General features: G+C 35.6%; 1 protein-coding gene across 1 annotated transcript in view; it reads left to right on the forward strand.

The window, feature by feature from the left end:
* RXFP1 (relaxin/insulin-like family peptide receptor 1) overlaps nucleotides 1-11,355 on the forward strand; it is a 32,700-nt gene extending 21,345 nt beyond the window's left edge. Inside the window, exons 8-18 of the mRNA XM_009995992.1 lie at nucleotides 784-855; nucleotides 1,656-1,730; nucleotides 2,004-2,075; nucleotides 2,995-3,066; nucleotides 3,783-3,854; nucleotides 5,649-5,720; nucleotides 7,832-7,903; nucleotides 8,140-8,369; nucleotides 9,237-9,647; nucleotides 10,160-10,378; nucleotides 11,054-11,355. Of these exons, the coding sequence (XP_009994294.1) occupies nucleotides 784-855; nucleotides 1,656-1,730; nucleotides 2,004-2,075; nucleotides 2,995-3,066; nucleotides 3,783-3,854; nucleotides 5,649-5,720; nucleotides 7,832-7,903; nucleotides 8,140-8,369; nucleotides 9,237-9,647; nucleotides 10,160-10,378; nucleotides 11,054-11,355 (1,669 nt within the window). The remainder of the gene's footprint in view (nucleotides 1-783; nucleotides 856-1,655; nucleotides 1,731-2,003; nucleotides 2,076-2,994; nucleotides 3,067-3,782; nucleotides 3,855-5,648; nucleotides 5,721-7,831; nucleotides 7,904-8,139; nucleotides 8,370-9,236; nucleotides 9,648-10,159; nucleotides 10,379-11,053) is intronic.
* The last annotated feature ends 1,790 nt before the right edge of the window (nucleotides 11,356-13,145 follow it).

A 13,145-nucleotide genomic window follows, 5' to 3' on the forward strand; every position in this document is an offset into this window, starting at 1 on the left:
AAGAGAAATAAATACTTGGATTGTTTTCTTTTTTTTTTTTGTGCGTAGTACTACTTTATATGAGATAATAATTAAGGAACTCGTTTTACACAGTGCAAGGTGAAAATCTAGTTGACTTTGATGAGAGCAGAAATTAGTTCTTGGGCCTTAATGGCTCAAAATACTGATTACTTTTACAATACTAAATAATTTTTATTAGTAATTGCTTGTTACAAATTAATACATTAACTAACTCAGATACTTTCAAACAGTAGGAAGATATTTTTTGAGGCAGGTCTTTCCCTGCAAATACCACTTGAAATGTCCCAGAAAAAATGGCTGTCAGAAACGGAAACCATGGTTTATTACTGCTTTTCAGACAGATAAAAATTAAATACTGTTTTGAAACATGAAATGTATTAAAAATAAATAATAACATGCCTAACATTTTTCTGTGTGTTTAAAACTGTTGGATTGCCATGGAACCCTTCTTTGTGTTGCTGCTTTATTATCACAGGGCATCCACTCTAAGTGTCTCGACCAAAGAATTTTTAAAAACTTGCAAGAAAAGACTTTTTTCTAAGTTGAAGTTACATTCTCTTAGTTATTTTTTTATTATTTAAATTCTTCTGAAAGTAAATTAATTTAATATCTTGACCTGTTAAGGAGTAGAGCATTCATTTTTTAAGTTGTTTGCATGAACATTTGCGGATATCCACTTCAAAGTATGCTAGTTTTATCATCTGTTCAATTTAAGACTAGAGACAATTATAAAACTGGTACATGTTTTGCTCTAATTTATAGGATAATTGAAAACAATAGAATAAATCGGATCTCTCCATTAACATTTTACGGACTCAAATCACTTATTCTTCTGTAAGTATTTAATAAAAAAAACAGGAGTGTTATTTAAAAGAACAGAACAGGAAGGACAGTTACACATATGTGTATAAACATTCTTATGTTGGTGGTGTTTGCTCACCACAGAGTGCCAGCAGTACAACTATGGCTTTTTCTTACCCCCAGGCAAGATGTGCTGGAGTAGGAGGATTCAGACAGCAGCAGACATGTGGTGTCTTCAAAAGTATAGGGCGATAAGAAGGAAAAATAAGAATCTCATTGAGAGGGCAAGGATACAACAACTGCAGCATTAGGTGCCAGTCATCTTCCAGAGCTGTAGTGCAGGAGGTGAGGGGCCCAAAGCTGCTGTCCCCAGCAGTAGCCCTGCCTCCCCCCAAGACCCTGTCCATAACTGGCTGCAGCTCTCTCTAGACTCAAATGCAAGTGATCCTCTTCCTCTGCAGCTTAGAGAGAAATCTCCCTTCATCTCCCCCTTCCTTCATCACCAATAAAAGTTAGGTGTTATGATAGAATAGTCAAAATATTTGTATTGACTTGTTGTGTTTTATTTAAAAAGCAGTGAACATCTTTTCTTTACCTGGTAGTTAACAAGTTAGGGATAAAATACTGCTCCAGAGAAAAAATATCAGAAGTTTAAGAAAATAGTACTACTTCCAACACTATGAGAAACAAATCAAGCTTTGTCTTTTTTTTTTTTTTTCCTTTTTTTCCAAAAATACTAACACAAGATACAGGATTTTTTTTTCTATAATGTAATTTTTTCCAATAATAGTCAGCTGTACTACTCTTCTTTTTTTTTTTTTTTTTTTTTTCAGAGAGATGTTGAATAATTCTCTTGCTCGTTTACCTGATAAACCTCTGTGCCAATATATGCCAAGACTAAACTGGCTGTAAGTCTACTCTATTTCACTAGAAAAATATTATTTTGTTGTCTTTGTATGACACTTCCAAGCTATTTTTCTAATGGGGTGCTGGATCTTAGAGTGTCTGCTCCATCACTGCAGGGCTGATGACCCCAAGTCATCAACCAGGTATGCAGAAATATTAGATGTCTGGTTCCCTCTGTCTTTTGTACAGTCATGAATTTCTGGTAGTATTTTTCTTTAATTGCCTTAGAATAAGTGCCTGAGTTTATTTTCAGTGATTGTTTTTTTATATCCCAGAGACCTTGAAGGCAACCATATCCATCATGTAAGAAACATCACTTTCATCTCCTGCAACACTCTAACTGTACTGTAAGTAACTGGATCTGCTAACCAGGCAGTTAGATATGCTTGTGCTGAAGAGTCAACTGATTCACTGCAGCTAATATAGAAGTTTCCTGAGTATCATGGTAATTTAGATCTCAAAGAGATTAAATTAAAATTGTTGGTTTTAAATTAGTGCCATACAGAATAACTACTGTTTATATGCATAGCAGAGTTCAGCATTGGCATATGCAACTATCTGAAGTAATTTTGAGTGATATTAAGATTTAGAAATTTTTTAGGAGGCAAACGTTCATAATAAAAAGCAGCAAATATACAAAATACAGAGCTTGTTTCTTCATTCTAAAGACTTTTTTTGGCTGCTTGGTTGGCTGGCTCAGAAACTTCAGAACTTTCCCCAGTATTTCTTCACTGATGTTGCACTCCTCTTCAGAACAATCCCTTCAAATTTTTGGTAGGTTACTGTGCTCCACAATACCTGCCACCTTCAATTTTTAGCTTTTCTAAAGTGCCCATATCCTTGGCTTTCTCTTTTCTTTTAACATCCAGGTTTTTTTGCTTAAGGAGCAAGCTCTGTGGCAGATTAAATATGGGTGAAAGAAAAGTTGCAGGGCCGTGTGCCTGTGCCCGAGATGTGGTTAGGTCACAAGCTTTCCAGATGTTTTAATCTTCCTCCTGCCCTCAGACAAGCCTCCTATGGGCATGCATGCATGGATAGATAGATAGATAGATAGACAGACAGACAGACATGCATATGTGCATAGAAAATAGAAGTTATTTATCAAATGAAATTATAAAAGTTTCTCTATTTGATCAGCTTGTAAACTTAATTAGGGAAATACTTGAAGATGTAGAGGAGAGAAAAGTTTAAAAGCTTATTAAAAAATTTCTCCAAAACCAAATAGGTTTCAAGAAGCAGCAACATAATTCTGTTTTATTTTTTCAGGGTGATGAGAGGAAATAAAATTAGCTCTTTTAATGAAAACAGCTTTTCTGCTCTCCAGATGCTAGATGAATTGTGAGTTGATTTCTTCTCTTACCTGTACGACAAGTTACAAAGTTTTGTAATTCATATAGCAAACACCATTTATCATAAATTCAATGTCATATAACATGCCCAGGAGATAGCACCCATCCTCAGGGGTTTTTTTTGTATGTTTAACCGGGAAGAAATAGTCGATAAAATGCATGTTATGAGTATCAATAATGTTGGCATTTTTACTCCCTGAATAGAATCATATTAATTAATCCTAGAACCACAGTGTCTTTTAGATTGGTTTGCCAGTTTTAGTCAGACTGAGACCTTTACTCCTGTGTCCACAGTTATTAAGAGCTGTGTTTAGACAGGCAGAAATTAAAACTAGGGGAAAGACGTAGTGCTGGCTAGCCCATGTGAAAAAATTCCCATAACTGAAAAAATTAATTTATTTTCTTTCCAAGCTCCTACAACTCAAGTTAAGGGTATTTTACTTTCTTTTTGATGTAAATACAGTAATAATAAATTTTCTATCTACTGGCATATCTGAAATTAATAGACAAAAGAGAAACCTGGTGGATTTAACTTCCCACCTTGCTTTAATAGCATTCTTCCATAGTTGAAGTTTCTGGTAAACTATATAATAAATAACATTTGGCAAATAAAATAGAACTGTGTCTTGAAATTGCAAAACTGTTGTTCAAAATTACTGAGCCTAGTAAGAACTTATTATATCCTACCTGTGGCTGTTTCTACAGAGATTTGGGTAGCAACAAGATTGAATCACTTCCTCCATATATATTTAAGGATCTAAAGGAGCTTTCACAACTGTAAGGATTCTTTATTATTGTTATTGTTGTTACTATTATTATTATTATTGTTATTATTATATATTACCCATTTGTTATGATGCTGTCAGTCATGAATGCTGGGAAAGAAAAGAGCACCTGTGTTTATGTGCATTATTTAAGTTCTGCCTAAAAAATACTTAACCTGGAAGTAACTATAATGTTTTGCCCAGAATAGTTTTGTACAAGATGTGCATTTTCATGTCACAAAAGACAACAAGTTCAAAGTCTACCGCTTTCTAGATCTTTTTAGCATATACAAAATGAGCTATGATGGCTATATTATGATAAATTTTATGTTAATGTTTAATGTGATATTAGGATTTGGCTGTAAAAATAGATTATAAACAAGTAAGAGCATCACACAGATGTCTTGTTTGCAACTGCTTTTTTTTTTTTTCCTGTGAAGAACTTTCAAAAAAGCATAAGGTTTGATAAAACCAGAAAAAAATATCTCATTTTCCTATGATGTGGGTATAGGCAAATTCTCAAATTAAAGGAGCTTTCACAACTGTAAGGATTCTTTATTATTATTATTGTTATTGTTGTTACTATTATTATTATTATTGTTATTATTATATATTACCCATTTGTTATGATGCTGTCAGTCATGAATGCTGGGAAAGAAAAGAGCACCTGTGTTTATGTGCATTATTTAAGTTCTGCCTAAAAAATACTTAACCTGGAAGTAACTATAATGTTTTGCCCAGAATAGTTTTGTACAAGATGTGCATTTTCATGTCACAAAAGACAACAAGTTCAAAGTCTACCGCTTTCTAGATCTTTTTAGCATATACAAAATGAGCTATGATGGCTATATTATGATAAATTTTATGTTAATGTTTAATGTGATATTAGGATTTGGCTGTAAAAATAGATTATAAACAAGTAAGAGCATCACACAGATGTCTTGTTTGCAACTGCTTTTTTTTTTTTCCTGTGAAGAACTTTCAAAAAAGCATAAGGTTTGATAAAACCAGAAAAAAATATCTCATTTTCCTATGATGTGGGTATAGGCAAATTCTCAAATGCTGCTGCTGGAAAGTCCCAGTCTTTCTCACATAGTCTGAAAGAGGCACTAGTTACAAAATTTAAGACCTCTCTGGACGAGAGGAGGTGGTATGTGGAATAACTTTTTTTGTGCTTTTCCATCATCATTGGGATCCACCACAATACACTGGAGCAAACAAGTGTGTACAGCTGCATTTATTGAGTTTGTGCTTTTTCATTACAACATCAAAACAAAAACATAAGGAAAAATGATAGCAAGAACAAAAAGGGGATGTACCTAGAAATACTCTTTCACAAAGTGACAGCATCTAATGCTAATGCCTATTTTTACGTTCTGCTGTCTCTGTCTCTTCTTGATCTCACACAATTTTTTATAAAAATATAGATTTTAGCAACTAGAAAAATAAATTAGAAATTATCTCTAAATGTATACAGTTTATCTAAGTTATTTTACTTGAAAGACAAGTTTGCGACATTTAATAACTAAATATTTTTCAAATCAAAAGTTTTAAGCATCAGGCTGGGGAGGCAGTTGTGCATGTGTGTGTGTATGTGGCAACAGTGTGCCTGTGAAGCATCTGACTACTCTTCCATGGCCTTAGCAAGCTGAATAACAGTAAATGAATGCTACCATTTGCAGCTGTAACTCCAATTATACAAGTTCTTCGTATAGGAGTAACAAAGTAAATGGATTGTGTAACTTGCTTTTAGAACAAGCTGTAAGAAAGAATTACAAAGTTACTGATGTCTATGTTGTGTTTACAGGAACCTTTCTTACAACCCGATCAAGAAAATACAAATAGACCAGTTTGATTTTCTAATTAAACTCAAATCTCTGTAAGTATCAAGTTTTTATAATTTAGCTATATTTTATTTGTGATTATGCAGATCTCCTTCAGAAGGACATGATTTGGAATATGGTTTATAAGAAAGTGCTCTTGTAGTTATTTTGTTTGATGGTCCTCAATAATTTGAGCCTGGAAAATAATTATGAGCAATACTCAAATTTTGTTTCCTAAAAATACCAGTTTCATAATGGAAAATTTTCCAACAAAAATTATCATAACTTCAGCTTAGAGAGAAGGATGTTATCTTTTCTGCTGTTACAGAACAAGATTAACATAGCCCTCACTGGACCTTCCACAATTCACAGGGCTTAAGGACTGACGCTGTTAATGCAAAGACAAGAGTTACAAAGGAATTTCGTATACATACAACTCTGGGAATATATTTCTGTTATTACAGAATTTACTGCTAACACCATGGAAAAAAAAAAATACAAAACAAGTAGGATTCATCTGCCATGTCAGAGGGAGGTGGGACTTTTACAAATCTTTTTGAAGAGCTTAGGAGTTTTCATGAATGCACTAACACAGCAGTTCCAACTTGAATTCTGCCAGTGGAGCTGTTCCTAAAAGTGTGCAAAAAGGCAGTGACAATCTCACAAATCTGAATATATTCTGCAGTAGATTTAAGTACATCTTCAAGGCATGTCTGCAATAACCATCTTGGCAGAGCACAACATTGGTTGTTGTCAGTCATCTTTTTAAAATGGTTGTGTACATCCAAAGACACAAGTCTGTTTGGATAGAGAGTAACAGGATTTTATGAATTGACCCCTGAGCTGCAGCCAGCAGTGCACATGCCTTTGTTGATCAATTCCATTTCCTTACAGTGATTTGGAATCCAGTGCCCAAAATAAACAAAATTTTGTAAATGGCCAACAACCTGAAAATACTAAATATGTGTAAGTTTCATGAAAACTAACAGCTGAGCATGGAAAAGATTAATTAATTATCTTACCAACAGTCAGACTACATGTATTTTATCTAGTAGCAAAGAACGGACTCAATTGACTGACCAGGACCTTCCATATTTTTGAGCTGAGAAAGTTGTCATATCCTGAGATAGATGTATAGCAAACTGTATGTTTCATCACTCAGTTTGTAGATCACAAGTTGCCTCTTTCCTTGTTTAAAATAGTTAGAATAGCTGGGGAAAGCACACCTCAGGATTTATAGTACTGCTTAAATAGAACTAACAAGTTTCCATATTTGGAGCTTTATTCTTGTCTCCCAGCAAAATTGCTCACCAGCCCAAATGAACTAACCAGAAAATCTGGTACTTTTCTCCACTTTTGCCTGAATATGCTCAGAACTCCTGGGAATGTTGTGCTCAGAGCTCTGAACAGTGACTTCAGATAAGGCTGCCCACAGAAGAGCCAAAGACCTCTGACTGGCTGCAGTTTATGAGACACATGCATCTAACCAGTGGGATAGGATGGACTAAAAGAATGCAGAAAATGAAGTTCTATAAAAACAAGTTAGACAGTAACACTTTACTGATCTAGCACTAAAGGAGAAATAGCAGTGCTGTTTTTAATATCTTGGGGAGGGAGGGGAAAAAAAAAAAAAAGAAAAGAAAAAAGAAAAATAAATCCCATCTATGTGTCAAAAGATATTGCAGTGTTTTCCCTTACATGCCATGTTCTGCAACCCAGCTTCCTGCTGCTCATGACACAATGAATACTGAATTCCTGGAGTTGTTTGTTTGTCTGGTAAAGCACTCCATAGGATAAAAGCAGAAGAGGCATGTAAAATATTACTATTGGAACAAGTTATTATTTTCCCAGAGATTCTGAAAGAACCTAAGTAGAACTGTATCTTGGAAAGGCAGTATAATAATTGGAGAAGGCACTGCTGAGAGCACTAAAAGAGCTTTCTTCATGATTCTGGAAGAACAGCAAGTTTATTAAACTGCAATTCATTTTATTCCACTTCAGCTTTTTGCGGACTTCTGGTTTAAATTTCAAAAGGGTGACAGATTAGATGTAATTAAAGTCCATCTCTAGTTACATATAATCATAGAAACACAACTAAATGCTTACACAGTTTGTTCTTTTACTGCTGAGTTTCTATTGCTTTTTATTGAGAGTATATTGTTTACAGCAGCTTGGAGGGCATTGAAATTGCAAACATACATAGAAGAATGTTCAGGCCCCTGAGAAACCTTTCCCACATGTAAGTAGATAATTTCAGTTTGCTTTCTTTAGTCATAATTTTACAGTTTACAGAATACCGAATAATTAAAACCAAAAGTGTATGAAGCGCAGTGTGTGAGCTGTTGTCAAATTATACAGTCTATAATTACTTTTTCTTCTTTCAGAATATGTTTTCTGAGTAGTTACTAGAGAGTTTTTATATTCTTGTAATGAAGGTAGGTCCATCTCTTCACTGTTTTTCTTTCTCACAACCAGATACTTTAAAAAATTCCAGTACTGTGGATACGCTCCTCACGTGCGCAGCTGTAAACCCAATACTGACGGCATTTCATCCCTTGAGAATCTTTTAGCTAGCATCATACAGAGAGTGTTTGTCTGGGTTGTATCTGCCATCACCTGCTTTGGAAATATTTTTGTTATCTGCATGAGGCCTTACATCAGATCAGAGAACAAGCTCCATGCCATCTCGATAATGTCCCTCTGCTGTGAGTACTTCATGCATAAAATAATATTGGTTTAGTTTGCTCAGAGTGTGTGTATCTGTTGTTATAATATAGTGACATATGTCCAGCACTGGATTATTCAATTTTCATGCTGTTGTGAGTGACAGTACAAACTGATGTGTACCTTATGGGTCAAGAGGTCTTGTTAGATGCTGCTTTTGCAGTTTAAAAATTACATAGCTTTCACATTTTATTTTAACGCTGTGGCTGTTGTGTCAAATTCACGCTTTCTTCAGCAAGGAGAAATAAAATTCCAAATTTTTCAAAGGCTCATAAACCTAAATTTTGCTATGCTTTTTTTGACTAAATAGCAATTTGTGCATGTAAACATGCATTCAAGATACTCCATTTTTCACACAAGCAAAAGGTCACTTACAAAAATATAGAAAAATCAATCACTCCTAGCAACCCAATATTAAGAGTTAGGTTGTTGTTATTTTTGTCCTAAAAGCAAAATAGGTTTATGGACAAACTGTCTGGCAGTACAGTCACCACAATCTCAAGTACCCTTGTCTTAATACAGGAGAGTCTACAAGTATTCCACAAATGCAATTAGTTGTCAACAGTGTATAAAATTATTGCAGTTTCTGAACACAGCATGCCAGTGATTTTGAAACTTTGCTGTTGCCATGAGAACAGCTTGACTACCATGCAAAACTTCTAGCCAAAATACAATTTTATTGCCTTAATTGTAATGAGCAATAGCATTCTAACTATAATTTTGATTATATATATATGTATTAGTTGATATAAATATCTACTTATATATGTCTGCTTTCCAACATACTTATACAGAGAAAATGTGAAATTCAGATGTGTAAATAATGATGTTAAGCACTATGCCCACAGGTGCTGACTGTCTGATGGGAATATATTTATTTGTGATTGGAGCTTTTGATCTTAAATATCGTGGAGAATACAACAAGCACGCTCAGTTGTGGATGGACAGTATTCATTGTCAATTGGTGGGATCGCTGGCTATTTTGTCTACAGAGGTTTCAGTCCTACTGTTGACTTACCTGACTTTGGAAAAATACATCTGCATAGTTTATCCTTTTAGGTTTTTGAAGCCCAAAAAATGCAGGACAATTTCCATTTTGGTTCTTATCTGGATAATTGGGTTTGCTGTTGCTTTTATCCCCCTGAGCAATAAGGAATTTTTCAGGAACTACTATGGCACCAACGGCGTCTGTTTTCCTCTTCACTCAGAACAATCAGAAAGTTCAGGAAGTCAGATTTATTCTGTTGTCATTTTTTTAGGTAAGTTGCATTTCTTCTTTGTATGTTGTTAGAACAGCAAATGAGCTATATTTTCAACCAAATAAGGTAGCTTTGGTGTGATGTTTACACGTCGTATTTAGATGGCCTAACAAAACACTTAAAGACCTTTTCCAGCCTGAATATTTTACTATATTAAATAGTTATGTATCTTAAAATGCATGAAGGGCTGAGAAAGTAGAAAGAAATTAATGGCCATTAAGTTTCTGAATGAATAGACTTTCCCAAGGAAGTAAGCACTGGTAAGACCAGAGGAGAACTACATAGATTGGATCAGATGGCAGCAATTTATCAGGTGATGATGAATGAAATGAAGTACCTGAGTAGAGGAAAAAATCCAGTATTCAGGAGAACACAGACACAACTTCTGGCCACTTAGTTCTATGGGACTGGCAGTTTAAATGAAACATTTCTCTTTACTATCCAGTGCGCTAATAGGTGATGTTAAATTGCCATTATGCTGTTATATTATAATGTTTTAACTTCTTAAACAGGTGTAAATTTGGCAGCCTTTATCATCATTGTGTTTTCCTATGGGAGTATGTTCTACAGTGTTCACCAAACAGCTATTACAGCTACTGAAATTCAAAATCATATTAAAAAAGAGATGATCCTTGCTAAACGTTTCTTCTTCATAGTGTTTACTGATGCATTATGTTGGATACCCATTTTTATTTTGAAGCTCCTTTCTCTACTTCAAGTAGAAATACCAGGTATGTCCTTTCTTTTGTGGGGCTGTTTCAACTGTGTCTGGATGAAAAATGTTGAGGGGTGGTCATCCCCCAGGAGGCAGGTAGCTTTTGGGATGGAGGTGTGTTTTAGTATTAACATCAGATTATAATAAGCAAAGTTCACTAAGGGACAGTTGTTGGTATTAAACATGTGACTTGTCATTCTAGGGAAACTTCTGATGCCCATGTTATTAGAAAGTTTAGCCATTAGGTCTCCAAATATCAGTTCCATAGTACCTTCCGGTCCCCATGTTTACCACAGAGCCTGGTCTTGGTGATTCCACTCCACCCTCTGTAATGGTCAGCACACCAAGCTCCCTTGATGTTGCTAACAACTAGGGTCACCTGGGGAATAACCATAGTACAGACTCTTTGCAGATTCGGTGCATTCCACTTCAAAGGTTCTGTCCATATTGTACTTTTCTTCAAAAAGTGAATGTAGATTTGATTTCTAATGTACTTTGTCATGTGTTAATGCTGGGTCGGCAATTAAACAAATAGCCTAAGATGTTTTCTCAGATCCAAGCAGTAGCCTTGGTTCTGCATAACATTCTCTAGCTGCAACTAAAACGTTTAGTTAATACATGCTTGTATTAATTGATGGGTACAAATGTTGGAATGGACATTACATCTTCCCTTTTTTTCCTCTCCCTTAAGGTACCATAACTTCTTGGGTGGTGATTTTTATCCTTCCAATAAACAGTGCTTTGAATCCTCTTCTCTACACTTTGACCACACGACCTTTCAAAGAAATGATGCATCAAGTTTGGTACAATTACAAACAAAGAAGATCCAAAAGAGGTAAAGGCAGTCAGAAAACATTTGGTCCATCATTCATTTGGGTAGAAATGTGGCCAACGCATGAAATTGCTCCAAAGCTGACGAAGCCTGTGCTTTGTACAGACTCCTCTGATGCTTCAGTGACTACGCAGTCAACAAGACTAAATTCATACACGTAAATACATTTTGAATCTTCGTGGTGACAGCTGCACAGTCAGCTTCACATCTATGGGCTCACTGCTTCACAGCAAGGAGGAAAAATGATGGAGGTATGACACCTGGGCTCATGGGAACCAAAGCAGTAAGAAGAGGGAGCAGTGTGGCTGTTTGCAGGTTGAACTGACACAACACTAACTTACTGTCTCACAACAGCACCTGACATTTTGACACCTCATCCTAAATCAGAACAAGAAGCTAGTTATTTGGGTTTTATCTCCCAGAAGCCAATAGTAGTGCTGAAAGATAAATTGTCATGCAAAACATCTCACCCTGAAAGGAGACCATTTCAAAATCCTCTATCTTGGAAAAAAAAAATAATGTTATTTTCATTAAATTTTGGTTTAGTTTTGGTTATTGGGTTTTTTTAATTTCCGATTTCAACAGCTGAATTTATTTTAAGAGTTGATTGGTTTCCTCATTAAGAGTATTTTTGTCCTCAATATTTCTGACTGGTTCTATTTAGGCTGCATCAGCTCTTAAATGCTTTAGGGAGCAACAGCCCTATGAAAAGAATATTTAAATTCTATAATTAGAGACCAGTTTAGTATATTTGTCAAAGCCTGTCACAGTTTAATGCAAAGCCAACAAATAAACTAACGGCAATAAGCTCTCTATGCCCTCATGCTTCCACCCAGATAGGAAAAGGAGACAATAATGAAAGAGACTTTCTGGATTCAGAACTAAACTAGCTTTAGTTAAATACTAGGGATAAAAGAAAATACAAATATACACAAATATGTGCAGGAGTCTACAAAACCCCTATTGCCCCTCACATGCCTCCCACCCCCAGCGACTCCCACTGCACTCCCGTAAGCTGGGCAGCCCCAAGAAGGTTCTGGACCACTTCCAGAGATAGTGGCAAAGCAGAGAGGAGCTGAGGGTACAGTTACATGGGTCAGGAACACACGGGCCTGGGGATTAAAGGAGATGGATAGACAGGGTCCATCTTGGATGCTGGCCACGGATGGAAGATAATTTCCATGATCCCTCAATTTATACCAAGTATGACATATATGGGGATGGAATACTCTGGCCAATTTTCAGTCGTCTGTGTAGTCCCCTCCTCCCTATGGGAAAGTTGTAGATACCATCCTTTTGGTCTTTATAGTGTCCAAAGCAGCAGATCCATCAAGCAGAGCAAAGTGTCCTTGGTCTCTCAGCAGTAACTATAAACATTGAAACTTGCTGCTACTTCCAGCAAGTGTGCTGCTTAGAAGAGTTCACTGAAGAAAACAAAAAAATCAGTAAAAAGAAATTGGCCTCAACCTGGTTCAAACCATTATAAAGACAAACAAGGGAAAATTGTATTCCTTTCTATTTCGCTCATGTAAAGACATTCCTGAAATTGTCATGATTATTCTAATTCAAGCAGAACTAGAACTGTGGAGAACTAAAAAAGAAAAAAAAAGTTGTTTTGTTTTTTTTCCTCAAATTAGTGTCCTCCAGCTATACATGGTGGAAGTTTCCCTCTGCAGAAAAGCATTGTTCCCTGAAAAGTCTGGACCAAGTATCCCAACATCTTGAGGCTTTATTTTCCTAGCTGTTTCTTAACGGATTACTGTAAGTAGCTCTCCCCAGCTTGCAGACTTCAACAAATTTCAGGAATAATGGGAGACAGAAGAAGACTATCAGTCTTAATAGGTGTCAAGGCATCTACGTGTTAATCACTTTGTGCATCTGATTGGATGCATTACAGTTAAAATAACCTGAGGAGTATAGCCATTCAGCACTTTTGGGGGCGTTATTTTAC

This window comes from Chaetura pelagica, unplaced genomic scaffold, assembly GCF_000747805.2.
Source record: "Chaetura pelagica isolate M959 unplaced genomic scaffold, ChaPel_1.0 scaffold142, whole genome shotgun sequence".
Lineage (NCBI taxonomy): Eukaryota > Metazoa > Chordata > Aves > Apodiformes > Apodidae > Chaetura > Chaetura pelagica.